This window comes from Peromyscus leucopus, chromosome 8b, assembly GCF_004664715.2.
Source record: "Peromyscus leucopus breed LL Stock chromosome 8b, UCI_PerLeu_2.1, whole genome shotgun sequence".
Taxonomy (NCBI): Eukaryota; Metazoa; Chordata; class Mammalia; order Rodentia; family Cricetidae; genus Peromyscus; species Peromyscus leucopus.
This window is the reverse complement of record NC_051086.1, coordinates 63,099,886-63,127,603: the sequence shown is the minus strand read 5'-3', so window position 1 is coordinate 63,127,603 and position 27,718 is coordinate 63,099,886. Positions and strand designations below refer to the sequence as shown.

The 27,718-nt window shown below is 53.8% G+C and overlaps 1 protein-coding gene and 1 non-coding gene across 5 annotated transcripts in view; one reads left to right on the top strand and one right to left on the bottom strand.

Annotated features, from left to right (window-relative positions):
* Nucleotides 1-27,718, bottom strand: part of Rab11fip4 (RAB11 family interacting protein 4) — a 112,433-nt gene that overhangs the window by 36,764 nt on the left and 47,951 nt on the right. The window contains exon 1 of one of the 4 annotated variants that reach the window (XM_028866940.2): nt 1,942-2,253. The exons of 2 other annotated variants lie outside the window; for them this stretch is intronic. In XM_028866940.2, coding sequence (XP_028722773.1) covers nt 1,942-1,971 — 30 coding nt within the window. In that variant the 5' untranslated portion in view covers nt 1,972-2,253. Of the gene's footprint in view, nt 1-1,727; nt 1,898-1,941; nt 2,254-27,718 lie in introns of those variants that run through there. One more of the 4 variants, XM_028866941.2, reaches the window with a different exon arrangement.
* On the top strand, nt 26,176-26,282 carry LOC114691612. Its single transcript, XR_003734225.1, has one exon. It is a non-coding gene; the product is annotated as a U6 spliceosomal RNA (small nuclear RNA).

The following is a 27,718-nucleotide window of genomic DNA, read 5'->3' as shown; positions in this document are numbered from 1 at the left end:
CTTCACTGTGGAGAAACCAGAGCCACACCAGGCTACCAAGAGGGACTGCCAGCCCCTGAAAACAAGGTACCTAGTCAGCACCACGACCAGACTGGGAAGGACGGAGGAGTGAGCTGTGACAGCCCCCAGGGAAGAGCTCAAGAGAAAGAGCCTCCCCGGACAGCAAGAGGCCGGGAGGTGCCAGCTTGCTTTAGGCCTGGCACAGGCTGTCAGAGGGAACCTCCCCTGCCCCCATGTAACGCCCTGTCGAGCCTCCCAAAAGACCGCTCAAACCACTGCGGTCCCTCTAACTTCAGCCTTTCCTCCTTCCCTGGCTAAAAGACCTTTCCAAGGACAGGCTCCCGGCAGTCTGGGGGCAAAGGTCAGATCTTCCAGCTGGCGACTGAACCATCCCTGCCCTGAAGCCCAGTCTTATCTCTCAGGTTTACCTTGTCATTTACTCTGATCCCGACACCTAAACCCAGAACCCAAATTCCAAAGTGGTTTCCACCAGACAGCCAACCCAACCAAGCTGTGTGGCTTACGTGTGCCCGCCCGCCCCACATTCTTCACCAGCTTCCCCCACTTCCACAGGTCACTCTGTACTCGCCCTCAAAAGCACCCACAGGAACTGGCCCAAGCGTTCCAGATAGTTGGGCAGTGTCAGATTAGACCTAGGAACTCAAGGTTCCGGGGAGGGCAAGGACTGTGTGCCCCACATATAAAGTTCCCTAGGCATTTAACCCTGCATTTCCTGAGAGGCCAATGAGCAGGTTAAGGTCTGGGTCACTGTCGCAGTACCAGAACCTGGGGTGGGGGTGGGGGCTGAAACGTGAGATCTCAGCTAGTGGAGGTGGGTGGAGGAGATAGCCCAATAGCCAAAGTCTTTGCGGCTGTAAAACCCTCCCCATTGAGCCTCCTTTCCCCAGCAATCAAAGAAACCATCTTTCACCTGGGGGGGGGGAGGGCCCTCGAAATTGCCCCAGGGAATGAGGGAAAGCAAGCAATTATCACCTGCCTCCCGCTCTGTGAAGGGAGGGAGGCAGAGGTTTATGGAGATCACCAGGAACCAGTGCAACCTGGGGCCCAACCCCAAAGGAATGTGAGAACCAGGCACAAGGCAGGACGCCGCTCCCCCCCACCCCATCCCTCTGGCTCCTTTGAGGGGGCCTATAAATCAATGAACACTGGCGAGTCTCTCCGAGTCCGGGGACAAGTCATTTCTAGCTCTTTTGGGGAAAAGCAGGACCAGAGGCAGGAATGGAGAGGCGTGACAAATGGTACGGATTACGGTCTAGGGCCCTGTTGGAACCAGGTTTACAGAGGCCCTGGGAGACACTTGTCGCAGCAGAGAAGCAGTTGTGTCAACAACTTGCACCGAGGTGGACTGTGGGCTTTTACTGAACTTGAGGACCGAAGCTGGCAGCCTGCGCACACCTCCACCCATAGCAGCATCTCGCTGAGGGGAAGCAGGTCCTGCTTCAAAACCCTTAACTGGCTGGCTTTATCTTCTGACCCCTCAGATACCCCGAGAAAGAGGAGCAGCAGGAAAGCGGCTCCGCGCAGTCGCCATCACCTACGGAAAAACTTCGCCACACACAGCTCCCTAGAGAAGCAGCCCAGCCAAGAGCAGGGCGCTGATGTGTATGTTGGGGGTAGGCGGGGGGCTGACAAGCGCCCTTCCCAACCCCACCAAATTCCCCTAAAACACTTCTGGAAACAGCGCAGCAGGGAGCGCGGCCACCCACCTTGGGCACCGAACTGGTTCTGCTCACGCTCCCACCTGGGCGCTGGGCAGAGGGCCCGGGGCTGGACAGAGGGGTCGGTGGCTTCGCCGCTGAGCCCCCGCCAGACAGCGCAGGTACCCCGATCTCCCTGATCGGCGTGGAGAGGGTGGACGCGACCGACGGATCCTCCAACTTCCCGGGTCCAGGCCAGGTGCGTCCCGAGACCGCCGCTTACCTGGCATCCGGGAGCCGGCGGGGTGTGCATCCCCCGACCGGCCGCAGGTCGGGCCGCTGCAGATGGACTAGAAGCCAGGCGCTTGTGGAGCCGGGTCGGGCGGGGCGCGCGGGGACCCAGCCAGCACCGTGCTCCGAAAACAATCCGGGCGGCGCGCTGCTCCGCACCAGTTGAAGCCGCCGGTCCCGCCTCCGCCCGCACCGGTTGCCGGGAGACCCGCGTGGGCCGAAGGGGCTCTTTGTATCAAAGCTGCCGTGACATCACGAGGCGCCCGTGCTCCCGAGGCTCTGGCGGCGGGGCCTCCGTGCAGGGGGCGGGTCCTGAGGCCCGGGAGGCCTGGGAACCCGAGACGCGGGGGCGGGGCCCAGGTAGCCCCGCCCACCCAAGGTAAGGGGCAGGTGGCGGAGGCGGCGTCCGCCAATGGCCTCAGGGTCGGCGCCTGGGTGGGTGGAGCTCTCCCGGGCGCGCCGCGGCTGCAGCCCAGGGTGGAGGCGGGTGGAGGGTGATCAAAGAAGTCCGGAGTTTGCGCTTACTCTCCCGCCGGCTCCGAAGCAGTGTCACTGATGTCACTACTGGGCGAGATTCAGGCCGCACTGCCCGGCTCGAGCTCACGGACGGAAAGCCTGCCAAACCCTGCCCCAGCCTACCACCGGCTGGAGTCTGATCTGTTTAGCCTCGGTCCTACCTACAACTTTTCTCTCTTCACGCCAAGCGAAAGCTGGCCATAGTTCGTCCAGCACCGAGATACAAGTGGCAACAAGAACTGGAGAACACAGCAAAAGGGGGGGGGGGCTTACATCGGAAACGCCATCGCGCTCAGGTTTAAACAAGGCAGAAATGTTAGGACTAAAAGCCAAGCAGCAAAACGTTAAGAAGGAAGTTTCCCTTCAACTTCGTAGTGTTTCACGTAATTGGAGAAAGCAGATTACTCTCCTGACAGGCCTCAAGCCACCTGCCGAGTTCTTACTGCTCTACAAAGTGACACAAGCACTTGGGTATGGTTAGTATGGGCAGGGTGGCCTCACATCACATCACATCACATCACACACACACACACACACACACACACACACACACACACACACACACACACCCCTTTCTGCTGCTTGCCCACGTGCTCTGTCAGTGGTTCTCAACCTCTGGGTCGCCACTGAACGACCTTTTCACAGAAGTCACATATCAGATATTTACATTATGATTCATAACGGTAGCAAAACTACAGTTATGAAGTAGCAGCAATAATTTTATGGTTGGGGGTGGGGTCACCCCAACGGGAGGACCTGTGTTTCAGGGACGCAGCATTAGGAAGGTTGAGGACCACTGCTCTAACCCTTTGCTCTCAGCTTCCCCCCCACACACTGTGTGCCCTGCAGTAAATCCCGTTCTCCATTACCTGCTCAAAGCCCACAGAGTTGCAGGTGTGCTTGGACAGCCTTAGCGGGAGAGTTCTGTGAGAGGGGGAAGTTCCTGCTAAGGTCTGTGAGAGGGGGAAATTCCATCCCCTGAGGCCTTCTCTAAATTTATGTCTTGTAGTTTCTGTATGACCTTTGGAACTGTGTGCAGACACCATGGCTGTTTCTCACGCTGTCTCTGTTTAAGTCCCTCACAGTCCTGGATACACAGAATCAATGAACTGTATCTTGGCTTTGGAGGAAGGCAGGCCTGGGTTTGGGTCCTGTTTGTCAGCTCTTTGTCCTGGGAGTTTCCGTTACCTTTCTGAGACTCGGTTGAAAGAAGGGAACACCACATTCCACCTCCTGGCACACTGACTGTTAAGCCCTAGGCAAAGGCAGGACTCTCAAATGCTTGCGTGTTGGCCCTGGGACCTGAGCTCAGCGGCCTCCAGTGGTTTGGGATGTGGCTGAGTCCAGGTGATCTACCCTGGCTTCTCTGCTTCCAAGGCCCGCAGTCTGGATACTCCAGAGAGCAGGACCCAAGGCGATCATTCCTTCTGGGCCTCTGCTGCCATTCAACCAACACAGCGGGGAAAATTTACCTGGCGAGCCCCTCCTAGTCCACCCCAAGCCAGGAAACCCAGCCATGGCTTTTAAAATGTTTTAAATGTTAAGCATACACTCTTTTCTGATTTTTTTTTTCTTGGATAACATGTTTAAGACCTTTATGGAGTGGGTGATGTCAGTGGGGCCCTCTTTATTTTTCTCACAGGAAGTGGGTTAGGTTATTTGTCCTGAAAACCAAAGTGAGCTGGACATGGTAGTTTCTGCCAGTAACCCCAACAGAGTCTGAGGCCAGGGGATTGCCATGAGTTTGAAGGTAGTCTGTGCTACAAAGTGAGACTTCCTCTCAACAACGACAAAAACAAAAAGCCAAGTGATAACGGTGCTCAGACGCACTGAACATGGCTACCGCCTTCTGTTACCAGCAGGAAGTTGCCCAATGTGCTGGAGCCTCAGTGTCTTTCTTCCTCTATAAAATAGAGATAAGACACTTCCTCTTTCAGGTGTGAGATTTGGATGAAACAACCAAGTACCTGTCCAAGGCAACGCTTGTCACACCAACGTTCCATCACCCCACATTAACATGCTGACAGCCCCCATGACCCGGGAGCTCCGGCAGCTGTCTAGCTCGGTGTTAGGGGTGTGGGCCCCAGAACCAAGGGTCATGGCTTAAAGACCTGAGCGAATTGTATTTAACTCATCTACACACTCCAGAGAACACCAGTAAGGAAACTGACATTTCAGGATTTAAGAGGTAACAGCAATGGGCATTTTAGATTAGACCGGTAATTTTAAACTTGTTTGTTTGTTTGGTTTGGTTTTTCAAGAAAGCATTTTTTCCTTTTTCTGACGGTCCTGGAACTTGCTCTGTAGACCATACTGGCCTCAGACTCAGAGATCTGCCTTCCTAGTGCTGAGATTAAAGGCATATGCCACCACTGCCCAGCAATTCTAGACATTATTAAATGTTGGGAAGCTCAAAATAAAACCAAACAGTTCTTAGCATGGGGTCTGGGACGTAAGGCACTCGGTAAATAGAAGTCATTGCTAACTAACTATACGAGAGGTTAATAGCCAAGAAGCTTCAGGCCACCTGAGAAACTTCCCTGCAGGAAGATTTAACATGCTCCCTGGGCAATCAGGAGCAGGGGGGCTCCAGAGCAGGGTCAGCATGCCTGGGGACACCTGGTGCAGATGCCAATGTGATTAGGGCCTCCACCAGAATTTACGACCTTGGGAAAGCGGGAAAATAGGTCTGCGGTCGAGAATCTTTCCTGCCCTATAAAACTCCAAGCCCCATTCACCCAGGTGCAGTCTCCACTCCCTGATTGTTCTGATTAAAGAATAATTGTGCAGAGGGGTTCCTCACCTCCACTAACCCACATCTAACACCATCCTTCCGGCAAGGGGTTGAGAGGAGAGCACGGAGGAACAGAAAGGACTTGTGGGGGGAATTTACCACTATCTTCCAGGAGAGGCCTGGCACCTGCCAGCAGGGTTCAGGGGACCAATGATGTTGAGGTCGAGGTAGTAACCAGACTGAGTAACTTTAAGGACTGAATAACATGTGGGGACCCAAGAGTTCAGGGCAAATCTCTGTGTCCCTGGGCCAAAGGGGGTTAAAGCTGTGATGCACTGTGTAAGCCCAGCAATTGGGAGGTAGAAGCAGGAGGATAAAGAGTTCAAGGTCATCCTCAGCTAGATCGTGAAGGGGTGTACCCTAACTCAAAAAAATCAAACAAACATAAAGAAACTATAACAAAACAAAACAACCCACAACAACAACAAGATACCTATAATGCCAGGAATGGAGGCAGATGCCTATCGCTCCAATTTGTGGAGTTTAAGACCAGCCTGTGCTAAGTGATACCGTCTCAAAACAATAACAGCAACAAAGCCCAGGATGGTGGTGCAGAGGCTTGTGATCTCTCGGTGTTCGATGCCAGCCTGGTTTATGTAGGAATTCTGGGCCAGCCAAGGTTGCACCATGAGACTGTCTCAAACAGAACAAAAACAAAGACAATCAAACAACACCAAAGCCCCCCAAATAACAAAAGGCTGAAGGAATTAACAGAAAAGAACTGACAATGTGACACCACTGGAAGATATCTTGTCAATTATGCCCAAAGCCCTGGGTTCAGTACCCAGCACTGGGTACCCAAGAGAGTACCCAAGAGTGAGTTAGAGGGGAAATACAGTTCTGCTCCTGAGCAGAGCACCCTGCCCCTGTCCTTGAGGCTGGGGACATCAGGTGTCTTCAGTTAGCATTCCCTCGTCCCTTACGTATGGCTGTGTTTTATATATTGCGGAGTCAAACTGTATTAAGGTGGGAAACTGTGCATAAGTAGCTCCTGTACTCTTCTGCCCCTTTTATGGGCAGAGAGACTGAGGCTCAGAGAGAGCTGGGGTCCTGATGCTGCTTGCCAGTCAGAGCCCTAGCCTTCCTGCTCTGCTTTTCCACCTGGCTAGCCCAGCAGACTGAGTCTCCTAAGGGATCTGACTGACTGACTTCCTTCCTTCCTTCTTTTTCTTTTTTTTTTTTCTCCAGACAGGGTTTCTCTGTGGCTGTCCTGGAACTCTCTCTGTAGACCAGGTTGGCCTTGAACTCACAGAGATCTGCCTGCCTCTACCTCCGAGTGCTGGGATTAAAGGCGTGCACCATCACTGCCCAGCCTGACTTTCTTTTTGAGGAGAAAAAACCAACATTCAAACCAAATCCTGTTCCAGACAATTCTTCCGGAGAATGTATCCAAGAATAATTTTTGGATGGCCCAGCCACTCTGAACGATTGATTCTGTCATGGGACCGACTTTCCTGTCGGGCTGGACACACCATACTCCTATGAAGTTGGATGCCAGAGTTGGTAGAAGCTGGCAGAGAACATGCCAGTGAGCAGGAGTCCTGCCCTCCCGAACCACATGGTTTGGGTGGTGTAGATGAAGAGAGGATGGTCAGTTCGGGTCAGCATGTTCCTCCTCTCCTAGAACCACGTTTTCTCCGCTGCCAGCACCCAGCAGGAAAGGGGCACATTATTACTTGGTGTTAACATTACCCAAGCATCTGATGCCTGCCAACCTTAGCTGAGTGAACAGAGAGAAGCTGAGCGCTGACAGCAGATAGAAAACAGCCAACTACATCTGGCCTCAGGGGGTGGGGGGGTGGGGGGGTGGCGATGGGTGTCTCACACTTGGTTCTTTGAACCTCCCTGGGTTCAGTGGAGACCCTGCCTGAGAGAGGAATCCTCTAAGCAACTGCTAAGAGGGAGAGTCGCTCCATGGTTAAGAGTGCATACTGCTCTCGCAGAGGTCCCCAGTTCAGTTCCTAGCACCCACAGCAGGAAGTTTACAACTATCTCTAACTCCAGCTCCGGGGCTCCGATGCCCTCTTCTATACTCACATGTACATATCCACACACAGATACATATACACATAATTCTAAAATTAAAAGAAGCCCTGCTTCACCAAGTTGCCTTCTGACGTCTACATGCACTTGGTGGCACACGCCACCCAGCATTATGCACATACAAGCCAACAAGCAGGTAAATAAGTAAAGGGCCAACAAGTTAGCTCCTCCAGTAAAGTCACTTGCCATGAAGACTGGTTCAATCCCTGGATCTCACATGATGGAAGGAGAAACTGACTCCCACAGACTGTCCTCTGCTCTCCACACACACTAAATAAATATAATAAAAAAAATTAAAATAAACTTTTTGAGACAGGGTCTTTCTACAGAGCCCTGGCTGTCCTGGAACTCACTATGTAGACCAGGCTAGCCAGGAACTCTCAGAGATGTACCTGCCTCTGCCTCCCAAGTACTAGGATTAAAGGTATGTGCCACCACTGCCCCAATAACATTTCTTAAGATTAAAAAAATACGAGTTTCGCTTCTGCCTACCTGGCATATGGTCTTCCACGTGAGGCCACATTTACAACCTCTTCTCCCATGAACCACACCCCGAAAGCAGCCCCAATTTGGGAATGGCTTTGCTCCTCCCTGCTGTCCGATCCACCTGTGACAGCCAGGATCTTAGCCAGGCTTCCCCTTCCCCTCCCAGTCTCCAGCGCTCCAGGATGGACATCAGTCATTAACCAGAACTGTCAACATCAGTCATGCTGGGTCACATGAGTGGGTTGCTTCTGTCAACACACACACACCCTGGACATGGCTCCTGTTCAATACAGTGTGGCTGTGCAGCAAAGCCTGCTGGAACTGTACCACACGCTCTTGACCTTTGTCACCTCTCCTCAGAGGTTCCTAGAGTCCACACATAGAAAGTGTCAGCTGTGACTTAGGTCTCAGCTTCCAGTCCCAGAATACAGTGGATGAATCAAGACGGTACGGTGGCCTAGGAAAAGAGGAGAGAGACAAGCAGGCAGGCAGAAGCCTAAGTGGCAGTGGCCTGTCCCCCCAGAGGAAAGTCATTTCCAATCTCCTCCTCAGGAAACCTGGGAGGCCCCTGGAAGCCTGAGCCTGCCTTCCTCTCTATTGGGTTTGTGCCAGGGGCTGGGACGGGCCCAGCATCTCCCTGGGAAGCAGGATCATCCTCTCCCGCTCCCTATCCTTGGTCAGCTCCCCCGGGTCCACAAAGTCTCCCCTGCAAAGCTGGGGCTGCACAGCCCACATGCAGATTCCTCCACACCACACCCTGTGCTACTCCAGGATAGACCCTGCAACAAGTATCTGTCCTCTGCAACCATCAGGTCCCCAGGCCAGGCTCCCTCCTAACGTCTGGCCAGACCCTGTGAGGTTTGGGTGGGACTGGGTCTTCAGGGTACACAGCTCCATTTTCTTTCTTTCTTCCTTCCTTCCTTTTTTTTTTTGAGGCAGGGTATCACTGTGTAACTCCAGCTGCCCTGGTCCTGGTACTCACTATGTAGACAAGGCTAGCTCCTAATGCACAGAGAGCTGCCTGCCTCTGCCTCCCAAATGCTAGGATTAAAGGCGTGCGCCACCATGGTGGGCCTGTAGCTCCAGTGCCCACATGAAGAGTGGGTTTTCTTAGTCATTCAAACCCAGGATAGTAGGGGATGATGGTGAGCAAAGCATGTTTCCTCATTGACACACGTCTCTGAGTCACACAGTCACCAGGAAGAGGTAGCTGGGGAAGGGAGAGGGACAAGGTTCCTTTTGATTCAGAATAGGGAGGACTAGGAGGGAAACTCCTTTCCTTCCTTTGGTGACATCAGGTAACTGACCACCACACCCACGGCAGTATAAATACTCCTCTTCCCAGACTCACCTCTCACCTTCCCTGGACTGGGGCTGGCTCACCCACACCACCCAGATCAATTCACTGCCAACCTGGGCAAGCATTCAGAATGAAAGGGAAAGCAGCAGCTCCTGACCCGCACCTGCTCCTTGATGACTCAGAGTCTACAACTGTCCACTGGCTGCTGGCAACTCCAGGCAAATGGCAAAGCCAGGTGCTCGTGGATGGTGAGTCCGCGGAAGCAAGGCATATATATGATCCTGGCTGAGGGTGTCCTTCGTTCCTTCATTCCTTCCTAAAGGATGAGGATGTGCTATGTGCCCGGCGCTCTTGTGGGTCTTGTGGGTGCAGCGGAGAGCAGTGCAAAGTCTTGGTCGGGTGCTACAGACTGGTACTGTATCAGAGAGGTCAGGGGAGCAAGCATGAACTCTGAAGAACACGGCCAAGGCCAGCCTGGGCTACACTGTGAGTGCTAGGGCTACAGCCCAAGACCCTATCTCAAGAACAACATGGAAACCAACACATTCGAAGGAGGAGAGGAGCGAGGGAGGAAAGGGAGGCGGGAAAACAAGGCGGGGTGAGGGATAGAGAGGCTCTGGGGTGCAAAGGCTGTCAGCCCCAGGATTTAGGCAATGTGTTTTTTGCCTCTGGAAAGGGTCGCTGTATACCGACTTGCTGTCTGGACAGCTGTGACTCTGCTATCGTCCGGGGCCGCTGCTAGCCTCTTTCTCATCAGCTACAACTCTGGCAGAGGCCAGGCCTCCTTCACCTCAGGCTCTGCTTTCCAGCCCTCTGCCTCTCATCAGCACACCCACCCCAGGGCCAGGCCTGGGCACGTGGCTCCTCAAGGACTCTGTCCATGCAGTCACCCAGGGGTGTCGAGCTTGTGAGAGGTGAGTGGTCTTCAGGCCTGGCTCGGTGACACAACGGCCCCAGGGCGAGCAAAATACTGAGAAGCCATAAAGGGCTGAGGTGTAGCTCAGTACAGAGCACTGACCTTGCACGTGCCAGACTCGAGGTTCAATTCCCAGTTTGTAAGAACAAACGGGGGGCGGGGGGGGCGGGGGGAGTGGGGCTGGTCTCAAAAGGGTGGCAGTGTCAAAAAAAAAAAAAAAAGAGGAAATAGAAAGGTGGGGAATTGAAGCGTGCATAAAAAAAATGGCTCTCCCCTAATCACAAAGCTTGGTTGAGGCGATGGGAGCAGACTGAGACTATTGCTTTATTATCAAATGTTTGGTCCCTTCTGGCTATCAGAAAAACTCCTGTTTATCCTGCAAAACTCCACTCAGCTGTCACCTCCAGATAAAGACTCCCCTGTCTGGTCAAGGGACAATGATTCTCTGGGTCACGATCGCTATGCCTGAAGCCCAAGACCAGCTGCTGTGATGCAGACAATGTATGCTGGCCTTTATCAGGTTCCCAACCAGACTGTAGTTCCCGAGGACAAGGATCCATGTCCCTGGCTGTCTTGGGACTCCAGCTCCTTATGTGTCTGGACAGAGAATCACTCACTCACACACTGTGGAGAGCAGAGAGTCTGCCAGGGTGTGAGTTAGTAGAACCTTCTGGAGAGTTCCTCAGACACATATCTGTAGGCTTTTTGAGACGGAGTCTCACAGTGTAGCCCAGCCTGGCGGCAAACCTGTGGTGACCCTACTACTGTCGTCTGCTTCCTGAGTGTAGGCATGTGACACCAGGCCAGCTCCAAGACATACAGGAGACAGCTGAGGGTATCAAAGAGGCCTCCTTCAAGACCTAACAGCCTTTCCTCAGAACAGATCTGGGAGACCCGCTCTGTCCCACAGGGCCTGAACCCCAGTGAGGTGGGGCCTAGACCACAATGAGGATAATTTCCTTTTTTTTTTTTTTTAAATTGCTGGGTTTTTTTTTAATTTTTTATTTTATGTGTATTGGTGTTTTGTCTGTGTGCAGGTCCCCTGGTCCCTTGGAACTGGAGTTACAGACAGTTGTGAGCTGCCATATGGGTGCTGGGAATTGAACCCGGGTCCTTTGGAAGAGCAGTCAGTGTTCTTAACCGCTAAGCCATCTCTCCAGCCCGCTGTTTGTTTTTTGAGACAGAGTTTTTCTCTGTAGCTGGAACTTGCTATGTAGAGCAGGCTGGCTTCCAGTTCCCAGAGATCACCCACCTCTGCCTCCCAGGTACTGGATTAAAGGGTGTGTACCAGCACACCCCGCCCCTGGCCTCTTATTCTTAGTAAGAACTACCAATTATTGCCTGCCTGCTGTGGGCCTCCCTCTCCACGCTTTTCACTTTCACCAGCTACACAGCAGCGGTGGCTGATCCATACCACAGATGAGGCCCAGTGACAAGGCCTGGGGACAGAGCTGAGACTTGCCTCTGACCTGCCTGGGCCAGGCAAGCTTCCACTTCCCTCTCTGTCACCTCTGTCAGGAGGTGTCCACTGTCCAGCTGGGCGGCTTTTCAGCAGGCGCAGCTCACACCAGGTCTTGGGGACCTGCCCACTGTGCCTCAGCTGTGTCCACTTTCAGCCTCTCCTCAGTCCCATGGATGGATGCTCAGGCTTGGTTCTCACATGAGGCCCTCCAACACCCCTTAGCATGTCCCTGTTCCCTGTCCTTTCTAGTCATCTGCCTCATTCTCAGCCCAAAATGAGGTCCTCTGCAAGGGACACTCCATGGGGCCTGTCATTAGTCTCTCTCTCTCTCTCTCTCTCTCTCTCTCTCTCTCTCTCTCTCTCTCTCACACACACACACACACACACACACACACACTTACACACACACACACACACACACACACACACACACACACACACACACACACACACACCCCCCAAACAACTACTGGATATGGATGAGCGTAGACTGATTTTTCTGGTCAGAAGACACTAAAAGGCTTATAATTCCACTTTCAAAGCAAACAAATCCCTGAAAATTGTCTCCTTAATCACCTCGGTGGAAACGCGCCCCCAGCCACAGCAGACACCAGGAGGCCTGTAGGCCTAGCTCTGCAGTAGAGCCACTGAGCCTAGGACCCAGCATCAGGAAGGTAGAGCCTGGGGCGACTCCAAGAGGCCCGGATGCCACAGCTTCCTTGGGCCTGTCCAATCTATCCCTGGATAAACAGAAGGCTGGTCGGAGAACTGGGGCTGGCCTCTCCTCTCTCGGCACACACACACAAGCTCTTTGTGGCTTCTCTGCCAGGGCTGGGCTCAGCAAAGGGAAACCAAAGACGCCTGGCCTCCAGACACTGAGCCACTGTTCTTCCTACTCAAGGAAACCACAGCCCAGGGCTGAAGGAGCCACTGTGTTCAGGTGGAAACTGGAGAGGCTGAGCCCAGAGGAGGCCCGTGGGGTGGGGGGAGTGCCCTAAAAAGAGGCTGTTTTCAGGCCAGGTTTCCTGCTGCCCTGACTTAACCACAAGGCCACATTCATAGGGGTGAGGTCCCCTGGCATCCACTCTGCTCAGGCTACAGCCCCCAACAGTCCCTCTGCTGTGCTTACCTAGTCTCTCAGCTTGGGGCTCTCACCTGAACAGCAAGGTGGACCGAAGTTCAGTCCCCTGTTGTGATTTTGGTTTTGTTTGCTCTTTGGTTGTCTTTAGTCTCCCATGGCTAAGCCATCTCTCCTGACTACTAGTTTGCTTTGGAGGCCTTGTATATTCCAGGCTGATTGTTTTGTTTTTTATGTTTTTTGGGACAGGGTTTCTCTGTGTAGCCCTGGCTGTCCTGGAACTCACTCTGTAGCCCAGGCTGGCCTCAAACTCACAGAGATCCACCTGCCTCTGTCTCCCAAGTGTTGGGATTAAAGGCATGTGCCGCCACCGCCACCGCCACCACCACCGCCACCACCACCACGGGTCCCCGGCTGTTTTTAAACTGGATATGTAACTGGGATGACTTTCAACTTCTTATGCTCCTGCTTCCTCCTGAGCACTAGGAGTACAGGTATGCACTATCATGTCCAGTTTATGTGGTGCTAAGAATCAAGCCCAGGAGCCTCGCACATGCTAGGCAAGCACTCGACTGGCTGAGCTACCCTCAGCCTCTGTTTTATTTTCGTCTTGTTTGGTTAAAACAGGGCTTTTAAATCCTTACCCTCCTGCTGCAGCTTCCCAAAGTGCTGGAATTACAGGTACACACCACCATATCCAGCCCCCTCTTGTGACTTGCAGTGGCTGCACTCAATATAAAGTGTGCCGGGTGGTGGTGGCACACGCCTTTAATCCCAGCATTCGGGAGGCAAAGGCAGGTGGATCTCTGTGAGTTCGAGGCCAGCCTGGTCTACAGAGTGAGTTCCAGGAAAGGTGCAAAGCTACACAAAGAAATCCTGTCTAGAAAAACCAAAATAAATAAATAAATAAAATAAAGTTGCCACCAGCCCTGAATCAGTGAATACATCTGTGATGACGCAACAGTCTTCAGCACCTGAGCCTCCCCCTGCCAAAGGTACAGACTTCCGATTATGCCTGCCTCAGCATTAAATGTGGTCCACCCTGGGCTTCAAGCCCTGTCCTTCTCTTCCTCTCTGGGGTTGGGGGTCTTGTCTGACCTGTAGCTTTAACTTCCACTGCATGCTGCTGCCCAGCCTGGCCCCTGTCCTGAGCTCTAGACCCCTCACCCAGCTGCTTGGAGGAAGCTGTTAGAGTGTCCTAGCCACCAGACCTGGGAAAGTCTAAGGAGAACTGGAAGCAGACGGGCTTCAGCGGACCTCACAGGGCTCCGGAGCAGGAACGATCTTGCCAAGTGGTCCATAAAGAAGCAAGAAGGTAGAGGTTTTGTTATCACTCTTGGCCAGCCATGAAACACAGGTGTCTCCAGGAGCGACTGCAATTCCTTGACAAGGCATCCCAGATGGCCCCGGGGAGGGCCTACTACAGCGCACATTTCTTTTTTTCTTTTTTTGGTTTTTTGAGACAGGGTTTCTCTGTATAGTTTTGGTGCCTGTCCTGGATCTCTCTCTATAGCCCAGGCTGACCTCAAACTACAGAGATCTGCCTGGCTCTGCCTCCCGAGTGCTAGGATCAATGGCGTGCGCCACCACCGCCCGGCAGCACACACTTCTGAAGAATGAGGGCCTGGAACCCACAGGGATCTGACCGTCTACTTCCACTTGTTGGTAACATGGTCCCGGTATCTGAGAGGCATCCAAAGGGAACATATCCACATACCAGATGCCTGGTTTCCCCTGAAACCCGCTGCCCCTCGGCCCCATTCCCGCACAAACTGGAAATATATATTGCATGTAAGATACATATCTAGTACCATGGCCACTATAGTGGAATAATTACTATCATGCCACACACCCCCAACCCCATCCCGAAAGCAACTTTAATCTCCTCTTGAAGTAAAATTCCTAAGATCCACTCCCACCAGCCACAGCCGCAGGCTCTGCAATCTGCTCCTCGACTTGTTCATCCCGTCAGCTGCTTTGCACCTGACCCACCTCTGGCCATGGATTCCCCACCCAGTCCTGGGAACGATTCTATTCTCCATCCCTACATAGCCAAGCTTTTCCTGTCATGGTGCTGGGCATCAAACCCCGGGTCTCAAACATGTCAGGAAGTGTTCTACCACTGAGCTACACCCTAGCCCCAACCTTTAAAAATATTTATTTTTATGATTTCTAATTATGTGTTGTATGTCCGTCTGTCTGCGTGTGGGTATGTACACATGAGTGCTGGTGTGCGAGGTAGCCAGAAGCGCCCTGATACCCTCTAGTGCCAGGGTTACAGGCAGTTGTGGCCTACCTGACATGGGTTCTCCGTGAGAGCAGCTTAACTGTTAAGTCATCTGGCCAGCTCCTTGAAAAAATATTTTTCAAGTTCCATAGATAAGAGGGATCATGCAGTATTTTCTTTCCCGATGAAGCTTTATGTTGACAACCGTGACTAAGCTTTAGAGACCTAGTGTGACCACCACCGAGCTTGCTCTGACCCCCGCTCCCAGGGCAGAATTGGCTGCTTCCTCATGGGGCCCCCTCAACACCAGGCTTGGCCTGATCATCCCACCTGTCCAAGTCTGGCTTGCCTAGTGATGCGCTTGCCCAAGGTCCGGAGACCTGGCCTCAGGCAAGGAAGCCTCTCCCTGCTTCAGGCTCGGCATCTAACCACCGGACAAAGCTACCTGATTTCAGATCTAAACCAGGCACAACCTGCAAGCAGCTTTGTGGCCGACATGACTGCCAGGTGAGGGACTCTAGTGCCTCATACTCCCATCTAAAAAAAGGTGGAAAAAATAGCTGGGCGGTGGTGGCGCGCACACCTTTAATTCCAGCACTCAGGAGGCAGAGCCAGGCAGATCTCTGTGAGTTCGAGGCCAGCCTGGTCTCCAAAGTGAATTCCAGGAAAGGCGCAAAGCTACACAGAGAAACCCTGTCTCAAAAAATCAAAAAAAAAAAAAAAAAAAAAAAAAAAAAAGGTGGAAAAGTACCTACCACACAGAGAGCATTTAGGATCAGGTTCCAGTCACATGGTGGTTACTGGCTGGAACAGCATTTGTCCCTTCGCTGCCCACCTGTAAGGTAGCTCCTTCCTCATGGCAGTCATGATAGCTGCTATCAACTTCCCCTCTGCAGGGCCCGTGGGAACCTTGGGGAGAGGCTTGTTCCTTGTTACTGTTTGCTGGGGCTCACCGTAGGTCAGGTGCTGCTCTGAGGTGAGACCACCAGGGCAGGGGTCGAGGGTGCTGTGTGTGTTCGATGGTCACAGCCCTAGCTGGAGGGGTGACAGTGACCAAAGTGAGCGCTTCCCAGAGCTGACTCTGCAGGGGCTGGAAGGAGCTTGGTGTAAGTCAGCCTGCTCACCCGGGTCCACCCTGCTCACCCGGGTCCACCAGACAGGGCTCAGCTAGCTGCATATGCAGTTCAAGTCTCCCAAGCTTTAGCTCCTAGACCTTTCAAATGCTTGAGAGGGGCCTGCCATTGTCTTCCCGTGCAAAACGAGGATATGCTGCTGTGCCTTGACTCCAAAGAGCTGCAGGGGTGGGTGTACCTGAGTATATACTATTCTTCCCATTTCACAGATGAGGAAGCTGAGACTCAGAAAGGTTTGCCAGCCAGAGGACATGCGGGGCCAGGATGCTAGCCTGCCTGTCTTCCAAGCCCTCTGCACTCTGCACAGCCCCTCCAACTCCAGCAGAAGGGGCCCTGGAGAGGGTCAGTATGTGGCTGTATGTGGCCCTGGAGAGGGTCAGTATGTGGCTGTATGTGGCCCTGGAGAGGGTCAGTATGTGGCTGTATGTGGCCCTGGAGAGGGTCAGTATGTGGCTGTATGTGGTCCTGGATAGGGTCAGTATGTGGCTGTATGTGGCCCTGGAGAGGGTCAGTATGTGGCTGTATGTGGCCCTGGAGAGGGTCAGTATGTGGCTGTATGTGGTCCTGGATAGGGTCAGTATGTGGCTGTATGTGGCCCTGGAGAGGGTCAGTATGTGGCTGTATGTGGCCCTGGAGAGGGTCAGTATGTGGCTGTATGTGGCCCTGGAGAGGGTCAGTATGTGGCTGTATGTGGTCCTGGATAGGGTCAGTATGTGGCTGTATGTGGCCCTGGAGAGGGTCAGTATGTGGCTGTATGTGGCCCTGGAGAGGGTCAGTATGTGGCTGTATGTGGCCCTGGAGAGGGTCAGTATGTGGCTGTATGTGGCCCTGGAGAGGGTCAGTATGTGGCTGTATGTGGCCCTGGAGAGGGTCAGTATGTGGCTGTATGTGGCCCTGGAGAGGGTCAGTATGTGGCTGTATGTGGTCCTGGATAGGGTCAGTATGTGGCTGTATGTGGCCCTGGATAGGGTCAGTATGTGGCTGTATGTGGCCCTGGAGAGGGTCAGTATGTGGCTGTATGTGGCCCTGGAGAGGGTCAGTATGTGGCTGTATGTGGCCCTGGAGAGGGTCAGTATGTGGCTGTATGTGGCCCTGGAGAGGGTCAGTATGTGGCTGTATGTGGCCCTGGAGAGGGTCAGTATGTGGCTGTATGTGGCCCTGGAGAGGGTCAGTATGTGGCTGTATGTGGTCCTGGATAGGGTCAGTATGTGGCTGTATGTGGCCCTGGAGAGGGTCAGTATGTGGCTGTATGTGGCCCTGGAGAGGGTCAGTATGTGGCTGTATGTGGCCCTGGAGAGGGTCAGTATGTGGCTGTATGTGGCCCTGGAGAGGGTCAGTATGTGGCTGTATGTGGCCCTGGAGAGGGTCAGTATGTGGCTGTATGTGGCCCTGGATAGGTCAGTATGTGGCTGTATGTGGCCCTGGATAGGTCAGTATGTGGCTGTATGTGGCCCTGGAGAGGGTCAGTATGTGGCTGTATGTGGCCCTGGAGAGGGTCAGTATGTGGCTGTATGTGGCCCTGGATAGGTCAGTATGTGGCTGTCCCAGGAGCAGCTTTGCAGCTGTGTGGCCTCCTGTGAAGAGGGAGGGAGAGAGGACTTCTGATCAGAAGGGCCCCAACTCCAGAGTCCGTGGCATCAGAATCCTGCTAGATCTGAGTCCTGACTCCTACCCCGGATGTACCGTCTGCTCTTCCAGTTTCTGAAGGCGCCATGCCATGGAAGGCACCACTCACCCTAAATAAACCTGCTTTCTGTCACCTTCCCCTTCCTGGGCCCATCCCCTGGGGCCCCATGGCCCAGTCTGTGTCTAAGAATACCAGGCTGGGGCAAACAAGAGCTGGCGCGCTCTCGGTGAGGGCAGGCTCTCCCTTGGCTGTTTGCAAGGGGCCAGTTTCGGCTGCCCAGGCATTCAGTTTCCTTCATTAGAATGGGCCCCGAGCTGGCTGCCACTGACCCCTGGACCCGGTCCATCACAGCAGGGATGAAAGCAGAGAAAAGGGTCGCAAAGGAGCTGCCCGTCCTGAGCAGCTGGGATGGGAGAGCAGTGGGCAGTGGGCACAAGTGCTGGACACTCCATGGGCAACCCAAAGAGACAGGACGCAAAGCCCTCTCCGAGGGTCGTCGGGGACAAGCTCACAAAGGTGGCCCTCCACAAACAGAACACAGCATGAGAACCAGTCAGAGGAGGGAATGAAGGCCGAGGGAGACAGTGAGACCCTAGGAGCAGCAGCTTTTCGGAGCTGAGGGGAAGACTAGCACAGGGTCCTGGTGCACCCACCCAGCGCCAGACCAGACGGGGGTGAAGTTCGCAGGCCGCTGAGACCAAAGGCAGATTCCAAGTGTGAATTCTTCCAGAAACGGGGGAAGTTTTGTGTGTCGATGCACATTAGCATAACAAATGTCCAGCTTTCCAGACTGAGGGTGGCAGCTTCCCCTGGGGCCTTGTGTCCCTGAGGGACATTCAGACCCTTGGGGAGCTGAGCTCTGCTGCTCTGTAGGGCCACCTGTTTTCTCTAGACAGCTCCGGCCTGGCTAATGGGATTGGGAATTTGTCGGAACCCAGAGTGTGTGTGGCCAGCAAAGGGCAGATGGGAGGGAGTGTGGAGGGGCTTTCAAGGCCACGCTCTGTGTAAGCCACCAGCTGAGCTTCGGCTGGCCAGCAGGGCTGCGATGGCTCCCTCTCACAGGGCAGACAATGATCAACCCCACCAGTCAGTGCCTGGGTAACCTTGGGAAAAATCTCTTCGCCTCTCCCAGCAACTTTTCAACCCCCACAACGGGCTCAACAGGCAGGTATAATCCTAGCAGCTCAGGAGAATGAGGCAGTTCAAGGCTAGCCTGAGCTACAGAGAGAAAGCCTGTCATAAAACACCAAAAGAAGCAGGAAGATCTCTGTGAGTTTGAGGCCAGCCTGGTCTACAGAGGGAGTTCCAAGACAGCCAAGGCTACACAGAGAAACTCTGTCATAAATAAATAAATAAACAAATACATACATACATATATACTATTTTTAAAGGTTAACATGTTAGGGCTTAGGAGATGGCTCAGCAGGTTAAGAGCACTTGCTGAGGTCCTACGTTTGGTTCCCAGAACTCACATGCTAGCTCACAAATGACTGTAACTCCAAATCCAAGGAGAACCTGGCACCCTCTTCTGGCCTCCACAAGCACCAGGCACATATATGGTGTACATGCATACACATGTAAAGGCAAAACACCCATACACATAAAATAAAAATAAATCCTTTCTTAAAATTAAAAATTTAAAGTTGGTATCTAACGTAGCACAGGTTAGCCTTGAGTTTTTTTTATGTCTACGTAGCCTTGAACTTCTGATCCTCTTGCCTCTCGAATCTCACTCTCTAGTGCTGAGAATGCACCAGGCCTGGTGTGGTTTATGTCACACTGGGAATCAAACCCAGGGATTCGTGAACGCTAAGTAAGCTCTCTACCAACCAAAACCGACTGCTAAAATTCGTTTTAACAAAGCTAACTTTGGCAACAACACTTTGCCTAACAGCAGGAGGGAGGGGAGGGGGTCCCACCCTCCTTCTGCAGGTGAGAAAAGAGAAGTCACAGAACCAGAGGCAGCAGATAAAGGCGTGAACTGTGAACCAGGTGTCTAACTGTCCCCGCTCCAGGACTGTCAGGTGTGCTGGTAAGTGACTGGGAGCGAAAGCAGACTGGCCAGGGCTGGGAGGCCCGAGGGCTGAATTTGCCGCAGGCCTGGAGACTGTGAACCTGGGGCGGGAGTGGGAGCATGCCCACAGCAGTGGCTCTAGACCTGTGCTCAGTCAGGCAAGCCTGGTGGGATTCCGAGTCTCAAGTCTACCCAGGGTTATGGAGCAGAGCATTATGACTTGCAGCCTGCACTCCGTCAGCCAAGGCATGAGGACAGGGGGTGCCGCTCTCAGTGCTGGCCTGGCCACGGCTGGCGCAGGGCTGGGGAAGACCCCTGGTCTAGAGCAGAGTTCAAGGGAGCAACCTTGGAGAAGGTGTAGGTCCTCTAGAACCTCAGCTTCCCCATCTGAGAGAGGAAAGTGTTACTGTAAGGATTCTGTAGACGCCCAGCTCGGGGTCTCATCTGGCGCCTTATGACGTCATCAGCGGGTGGCTGTGTCCCAGATTAAAAGCTGGATGTGTACCCTCACGTGCTCTCTCTGCATCTCTCTCGGTCTCTCTCTCTGTCCTGTCCCCTCTTCTCTCTGATAAAGCCCTTTCTAGCTCTGGTAGCCATGGCTCGTGATTCTTCCGCCGCCGCCGACCAAACCAGCACCTTATACCCTTTCAGTTAGCCCAAATGGTGCCAACCACGGACTCCCTTCCAGGGCCTGGCTGAGAACAGCACCCATCGTCTCTGCCCCCAGTGACAGGCAGCAGCGCTGACGCTGCCCTTTGATTACACGCTCTCAGAGGGAAGAATAAAGAGAAACCGTCGCGGCAGTAGCAGCCGCCCTGTCAGGAGTGAGCCCACGCGGTGGAAGGCCGCCACCAGCTGTGGCAGGTGAGGTGCTGCCTGGGGGGCCCTGGGGGGCCAGGGAGTTCCTCACACAGGACACAGGGCTTCTCCTAGCCACACTCACATATGAAGGGACAATGGGATGGCGGTCCGGCTGGGGGTCCAGCAAGGAGAGACAGATGGACCAGGAGAAGGTCAAGTGCAGTTTGCTCTGCAGGATGGAGGGACTTCAGGGACTGCTGCTCTCTCTCCAGCCAGCCGAGAACCTCAGGCCTCCTGCATCAGCGCTGACACAAGAGCCCCCAACAACTCCGCCACTCCAACCAAGCGCTACCCCGCCCTTGCCTAGACTCCAGGGTCTCCCTCAGAAGGGCGCTGGTTTTGTAACAGGAACTCCCCATGGGTTCCCTGCCCTGAGGACTTGAGCTTTACACTTCCGGGGGACAGTTTACTGGAATCCTGAGCTGGCAGTGGCCAAGTGCAGAGCTGACGTCATGATCAGGCTCAAACAAGGCTTTTTTTTTTATTGGGGGGGAGGGTGTCCAAAAGCTAAGGCTAAGGGGCCAACAAGATAGCTCAGCAGGTAAAAGGGCTTGACGTGTAAACCTGGAGACCCGAGTTTGATCCCCAGTACTCATGGAAAGGCAGAAGGGGAGAACCCAAAGTTGTCCTCTGATTTCCACATATACACTATGGCACACGCGCGTCCCCCCACCACGTGACACACACACACACACACACACACACACACACACACACACACACACCGAGACTCCGGAAGGAGAACTTTCCAGGCCATGGTGTGGCATGAGTTATACCACCAACTAGCACCGGAGTAGCATTATCCTGGTTCGGGCCCCGCAACCAGCCAGTGCTGGGACCTTGAGACAGTCCCGTTTTCCTCCGGCCTTACCTGTTCTAAGATTTCAAATTCAAATGGACCCTCCTGACCCTGTCCGCTGTGCACCCAACCATATAGCTGGCTGCACCTTCCAATCACCAGGGCGGCTTGGCCAACTCCCACTGGCCGGTGAAACTGCAGACCCATTAAATCTGGAGGTTTTAAGGCTCCCCAGGTGAGGGCCCAGTGTGTGACCTACTGGAGTGCCCAGTAGACTGGGCATGTGCATAAACTGCCTGGAGGTCAGAACGCAGGAATTGGTGCATGCCCGGACTGGGTGGTCTAATTAGCTACCAGGACACACACATGGGTACAAGTCACAAGAGCAGAGGCGAGGCCTAGCCACGTCCCAAAGTGTGTTCCAGTGGAGAATGGCCTCCCTGGTCAATGTGAGTGTGAACGCTGCATGCCCTCCCTGTTCCTTTCGACAGTCCAGAGAGGCTTGGTCTGTCACAGCACTGAGGGGCTCTGTGCTGAGGAAACCAGGATTCCCAGAATGCCTTGTACAGCCAAGTTCCTGGAAGTATCCTGGGGTCACATAGTGCCTTTTAGCTGTGTGCTTTAGGGACTATCTGAAGGGTCCATGGGGTGCAGGAGGTGTTGGCAGTGGGTGGTGTCTGAGGCAGAGACCAGGCCAGGCTTGGAAGGGGTTTTACTGCCTCACCTGTACCTTTGGGGTGGGGCTGTGGGGAATGGGGACCGAGAACCCGCTGGAGAGGCTGTTAAAGCCTGGGGTGGGGACGGAGCTGTGGGCAGCAAGTGGCAGAGGAGGGCTCAGCAAGAGCCCCAGCTGGGAGCTGCAACACAGTGCCGTCTCCTATAGTCCCGTGGGCTACTGCCTGTCATAGTAAAACACACACACACACACACACATACATACACACACACACACACACACGCACGCACGCACGCACGCACACACACACACGCCCCTGGTTTCTGTGGGAAACAGTCCTAGGGATAAAGCCACCATCTGTAGCGAGTCATAGGAGAAAGTGGAGCCAGCCAACAGGAAACCGAACTGAAGCATGAACGTTCACAGTCACCTACATTTCTCCCACCATCCGTCGCCGTCAGGGGCCAGCACTCCCTGGCTAACACCGGAAGGGCCCTAGCTACACCTCCTAGAACCATTCCAGCAGGCCCAGGGGTGCAGGCAGATGGCACCCACTTCCCAGACAAGCTGAGGCCTGGAGAGGTTGCCTGTCTTACCTGGAAGGGCAGGCTTTGTTCAGACTTGGGCCTTTCTGACGGGTAGGGAAACTCTGCCCCTCCATCCAGGCAGGACTCACAGACATGGCTGGTTGCTCCCTGTAGTCCATCCTAAACTAAGAACTTGAAATGCCCATTTTTCAAAAGCTAAGATGTCACACGGTCTCCAGTGTTCCTTCTCCATCTGATCCAGGACTACTCACTTATTTACTCACTTACCTTTTGGCTGTTGTTGGAGACAAGTCCCTGATTCCTAACCTGGGCTGGCCAGAACTCTCTACCTCCTACCTCGGCCTCAGTGGCTGGGATCACCTGTACCACACACCCAGCCTGAAGGCAGATTTTTTCAATGGATACCTTACACATGAACTTGAAGTACCCTACCCCAAACCCAGTAAGGCTGTAGACACTGGGCAGGGCCTGGGGAGGCGACAGCCACTAATTCCGTCCAGCCCGGCACTGTGGCACTCGTCTAACTTTGCTCTGGGAAGGTGCACCTTGAAGGTGGAAATGCCCAGAATGCACGAGTGAGTCTTAGGACTCATTGATTTCGGGGCATCTGCCCTGACCCCCAGCTCTAGGAATCCCAAGAGGGCATGGCAATGATGTGTCCCTGTGCTTCAAATACAGAGGATGCCCTAGACAGGAGTGTCCTGATGCAGGGGAGGGCTGCTTCTGGTCAGTACAGGGGGTTGCAAAGCCTGCTGGGGTAGAACCTGCCCCCAGGGAACACAGCAGAGGCAGTAGGAGGACTGCCTAAGAGAGAGGGAGCACCAGACTGCATGTGGGAGGACCTTGCTGCCAGAGACACTAAGTCCCAGATGGGAGGAGGTGCTGGGCTCTGTATATAAGCCATAGATGGGTTCTGGTCAAAGGGACAGCCAGGGGCCTTCATCTCTCGAGGCGCAGATTGAACCAGAGAGAGCCCTGACCCCTGAAGCTCAGAATCTAGTGATTAATAACAATAAAAACAATTATAATCTGATAGGCATTTTATCACTATTTTCCAAATAAGGATACTGGCCTCAGAGAAGCTAAGTAGTTTGCCCAGTACCATGCAGCCTACCCATCTCACAGGCAGGATTCTCCTCTCAGGGTCCCTGTATTTGTAGACAATGTTTGTAGTGAGCTGAGGGAGAAGGACCTAAGGGAAGGACGGGGTAATGACACAGAGGAGAGGGTTGGGCAAGACCAGTGGGTACAGGAAGTCGGCTCAGGGGCTGCCACAGTAACCAGACAATGATCACGAAAGAAGGCTGGGCCTGGGGCTGCCGCATTCAGCGGCGCAGGTCGTGGACCGCAGTAACTCCCAGCGGTGGCATTCCCACAGACTGCCAGGAGACAGCTGTGTAGCCCAGGGGCTCTGTGGGATGGATAGACGAGGGAAGAAATGCACATGACTGATTGGGGGCGCGGAGACAAGGCCTTCGGTCTCTGAGTAATAGCTGTCAACCAAACCCATTCTGTTATCACAAGTTTTGTTTCCTCCAGGGGAGGAAGTGGTAGCTCAGGCCCAAACACATGGCACAACCCTGAGCCAGTTGGATGTGTGCTGTGGGATGGTCTGTATGTCAAATTACTCTGATTGGTCAATAAATAAAACACTGGCCAGTGGCTAGGCAGGAAGTATAGGCGGGACTAACAGAGAGGAGAAAAGAAAGAACAGGAAGGCAGAAGGAGTCACTGCCGGCCACCACCATGACAAGCAGCATGTGAAGATGCCGGTAAGCCACGAGTCATGTGGCAAGGTATAGATTTATGGAAATGGATTAATTTAAGCTATAAGAACAGTTAGCAAGAAGCCTGCCACAGCCATACAGTTTGTAAGCAATATAAGTCTCTGTGTTTACTTGGTTGGGTCTGAGGGGCTGTGGTACTGGCGGGTGACAAAGATTTGTCCTGACTGTGGGCAAGGCAGGAAAACTCTAGCTACAGATGTGTATTTCTGCAGCAGAGATTCTGGGCTGTAAAGGGGTCCCAAGAGCCAATAAGGTTGGTAAAGTACCTCTTCCAGATGGGAGGTCCCTAAGGAGCCTAGGGTCATTCCAAGTCCAGAGGCATAGTGGCTCAGCAGATTAGAGATGCCACCAAGACCCATGACCTAAGTTTGACCCCAGGAGTCACATGGTGGAAGGAGAAAACCAACTAACTCCCATAGCTTGTCCTCTGACCTCCATGTGTGTACACACACACACACACACACACACACACACACACACACACACACACAAATAAATGTCATGAAGTTCAGAGGCCAAGAAGCAAGAAGCCCAGGTCATTCCAGGCTCCCTGTAGAGGAGGCCCTTTCTGGGGTCTCTTATTTATATTCACCTCACAGTTCCCTGCTCCATAGCCAGACAAAGGTCTTGGGGTCAGGACCTCTGTGTCCAGGTAATGCCAGCAAAGCAGGCTTGGAGGAGTATTCATCCACCTTGTCACTCAACCTGGGGGCTGCTGTGATGCTCAGCTTGTCTCCTAGCAGCAGCATGCTCCTGAGGAGGAACCAGGACAAGCTCTGCAAGTCCTTCTTAGCACAGCTGTTCCTTTCTCCCAGGCTGGGACAGAGGGGCGAAGAGAGACCGGGATGCAGAGAAGCCACAGGACACGTGACAGGAAGCTGGCTGGCAGGAGTCCTGGGTTCAGACAGGTGTGACCACCTCAGCTCTGCACACCAAATCTCTAAGCCCTTCCCCTAGACGAGGGCCTTAACGGCTCTCAGTGTCTCAGCTTCCTCACGATGCAGCGGGCACAACTGGGTCTAAGCAGAAAGGATGGGTGGCAGTCAGAGGTCAGCCATGGACAGTGTGGGCACCTGGCTGGCACTGCCAACATCCCAACAGCCCACCCTGCCCTGTGTCTGCCTCTTGCTGAGACCTGGCTCCAAAGGGAAGGTGCCCTGCGCTCAGATGGAAACAGCAGAAAGACAGGATGGAGAGGGATGGGGGACTCGGCAAGGAGGGAAAGAGAGGGAGGAGAAATCGACAGCACCAAGTGTGTGGTTTCTTAGTGAGGCCAGGCCAGCAAACGGACATTCGGCCTCTGACTTGCTTCTTCCACAAGTACAGCCCTGAACAACCCCTCTGGGTCTCCTGGGGGGCCATGAGGTAACCCCTGTCAACTTCCCATGGCGGAAACGGGAGGCAGTAGTCACGGGAGATGGGCCCACAGCACTGACTGCAAGAAGCCAGGCCACAGCAACTGAGGCGGATGCAGGGTGAGGCCCTACAACAGGGATCCTCCTGTCCTTGCAGGTTAGGGCGGGCCAGCCTTTTCTCTAGCAATACTTTACTTTCAGTTCACGAACATGGGACAGCTGGGCAGGACAGAGCCCCGGTGAGGCTGGTCCCGCCTCTGCAGAGGGTGCAAGCTTGTCTCAGGGGCCAGTAGGCTCTGCACTTGCAAACTTCAAACTCTCATTCTTTACCTGGAACAAAGCACTTGCCTCCGAATTATTTTTGAACAGGACAAGCCCACCCCCCACTGTCCTAAGAAGCCAGCCTCAGGGACACAGTGCTCTGTGACCCTGCCTCCTACTCCACCTAAGGCCACCTCCACCCTATAAAGGCTCAAATGTACCAAATGTGGCTCAGTTGGTAGAGTGCTTGCCTAGCATCTGGTGTGGTGGTAACATACCTGTAATCCTAGTACTCAGAAGAGGGGAGGGGAGGGGGAGGGGGCCGGCTTAAGACCATCCTTGGGCGCTCGCTTCAACAGCACACAAACGAAAACTGGAACAATACAGAGCGGATTAGCATGGTCCCTGTGCAAGGATGACACATAAATTCATTAAGTGTTCCCCTTTTATTTTTTTCTCTCTTCAGACAGGGTTTCGCTGTGTCACAGCCCTGGCCATCCTGGAACTCACTCAGGCTGGCCTCAAACTCACAGAGATCCACCTGCCTCTGCCATCTGAGTCCTGGGATTAAAGGTGTGCGCCACCACTGCCAGGCAAGTGTCCCATATTTTTAATAAAAGTATGTACCTTACCAAAAAAAAAAAAAAAAAAGTTTTAAAAGATCATCCTTGTCTACACAGTGAGTTCCAGGCCAGGATGCCCACTTGAGACCTAGCTTTAAAAACAAAGGGAAACCCCCAACCCCAAACCAGCTGCCCCTGGTAATGCTGGCAGACGCTGTTCGGGTCCAGTCTCGTCCCTATGGCAACAGCCTCTTCCCTGCCGAAGACTTCACTACTCCTTTTCCAACACACTCTCTTCTTCCTTAATTAGAGTTCATTGTGGATTTTTTTCCCTTGACATCTGTAAAATTATTTACGATAAAAGACACATTCAGAGTGGGACCAACAAGATAAAAATAACCCACAGAGGAAAAGGAGGGCAGCAGTCACATGACAGACAGCATGTGAACTCGCAGACATCACAGGGAGAGCTTGTGTTAGCTGCAGTGATTCTCACCCTCTGACAACGACGATGAGGATTTCATGAGGAAAGGTCAGGCGCAAAGCAGGCTGTATGGAGAGAGGGCCCAGATACAGACCGGGCAAAGGGCTCCAGTGCCAGCTCTCAGGCAGTTACCACTCCCGCCAGCAGGGCGCTTCACACACAGTGATGATGACCCCATAGAGAAGAGAGCGCCCAGACTACCAATCCTGGAGCAGGATGTCAAGAAAGAGATGGGAGCCCTAAAGGAAGAGGCTCTACTTTGTCCCCAGGTGTCCCATGTCACCTGGAGCTGAGCTCCTGCCTACAGTCAGGGCAGAGACCCTGCAGGTGGGAAGGAGAGTCACCTGCCACCTGTCCACGCTGACCACATGCCCTCACCTGCCACCAATCCACGCTGACCACATGCCCCCACCTGCCACCAGTCCACGCTGACCACATGCCCTCACATGCCACCAGTCCACGCTGACCACATGCCTCACCTACCCACCAGTCCACACTGATCACACGCCCCTCACCTGCCACCAGTCCACGCTGACCACATGCCCTCACCTGCCACCAGTCCACGCTGACCACATGCCTCACCTGCCACCAGTCCACGCTGACCACATGCCCTCACCTGTCACCAGTCCACGCTGACCACATGCCTCACCTGTCACCAATCCACGCTGACCACATGCCCCTCACACCTGCCACCAGTCCACGCTGACCACATGCCCCTCACACCTGCCACCAGTCCACGCTGACCACATGCCTCACCTGCCACCAGTCCACGCTGACCACATGCCCTCACCTGTCACCAGTCCACGCTGACCACATGCCTCACCTGCCACCAGTCCACG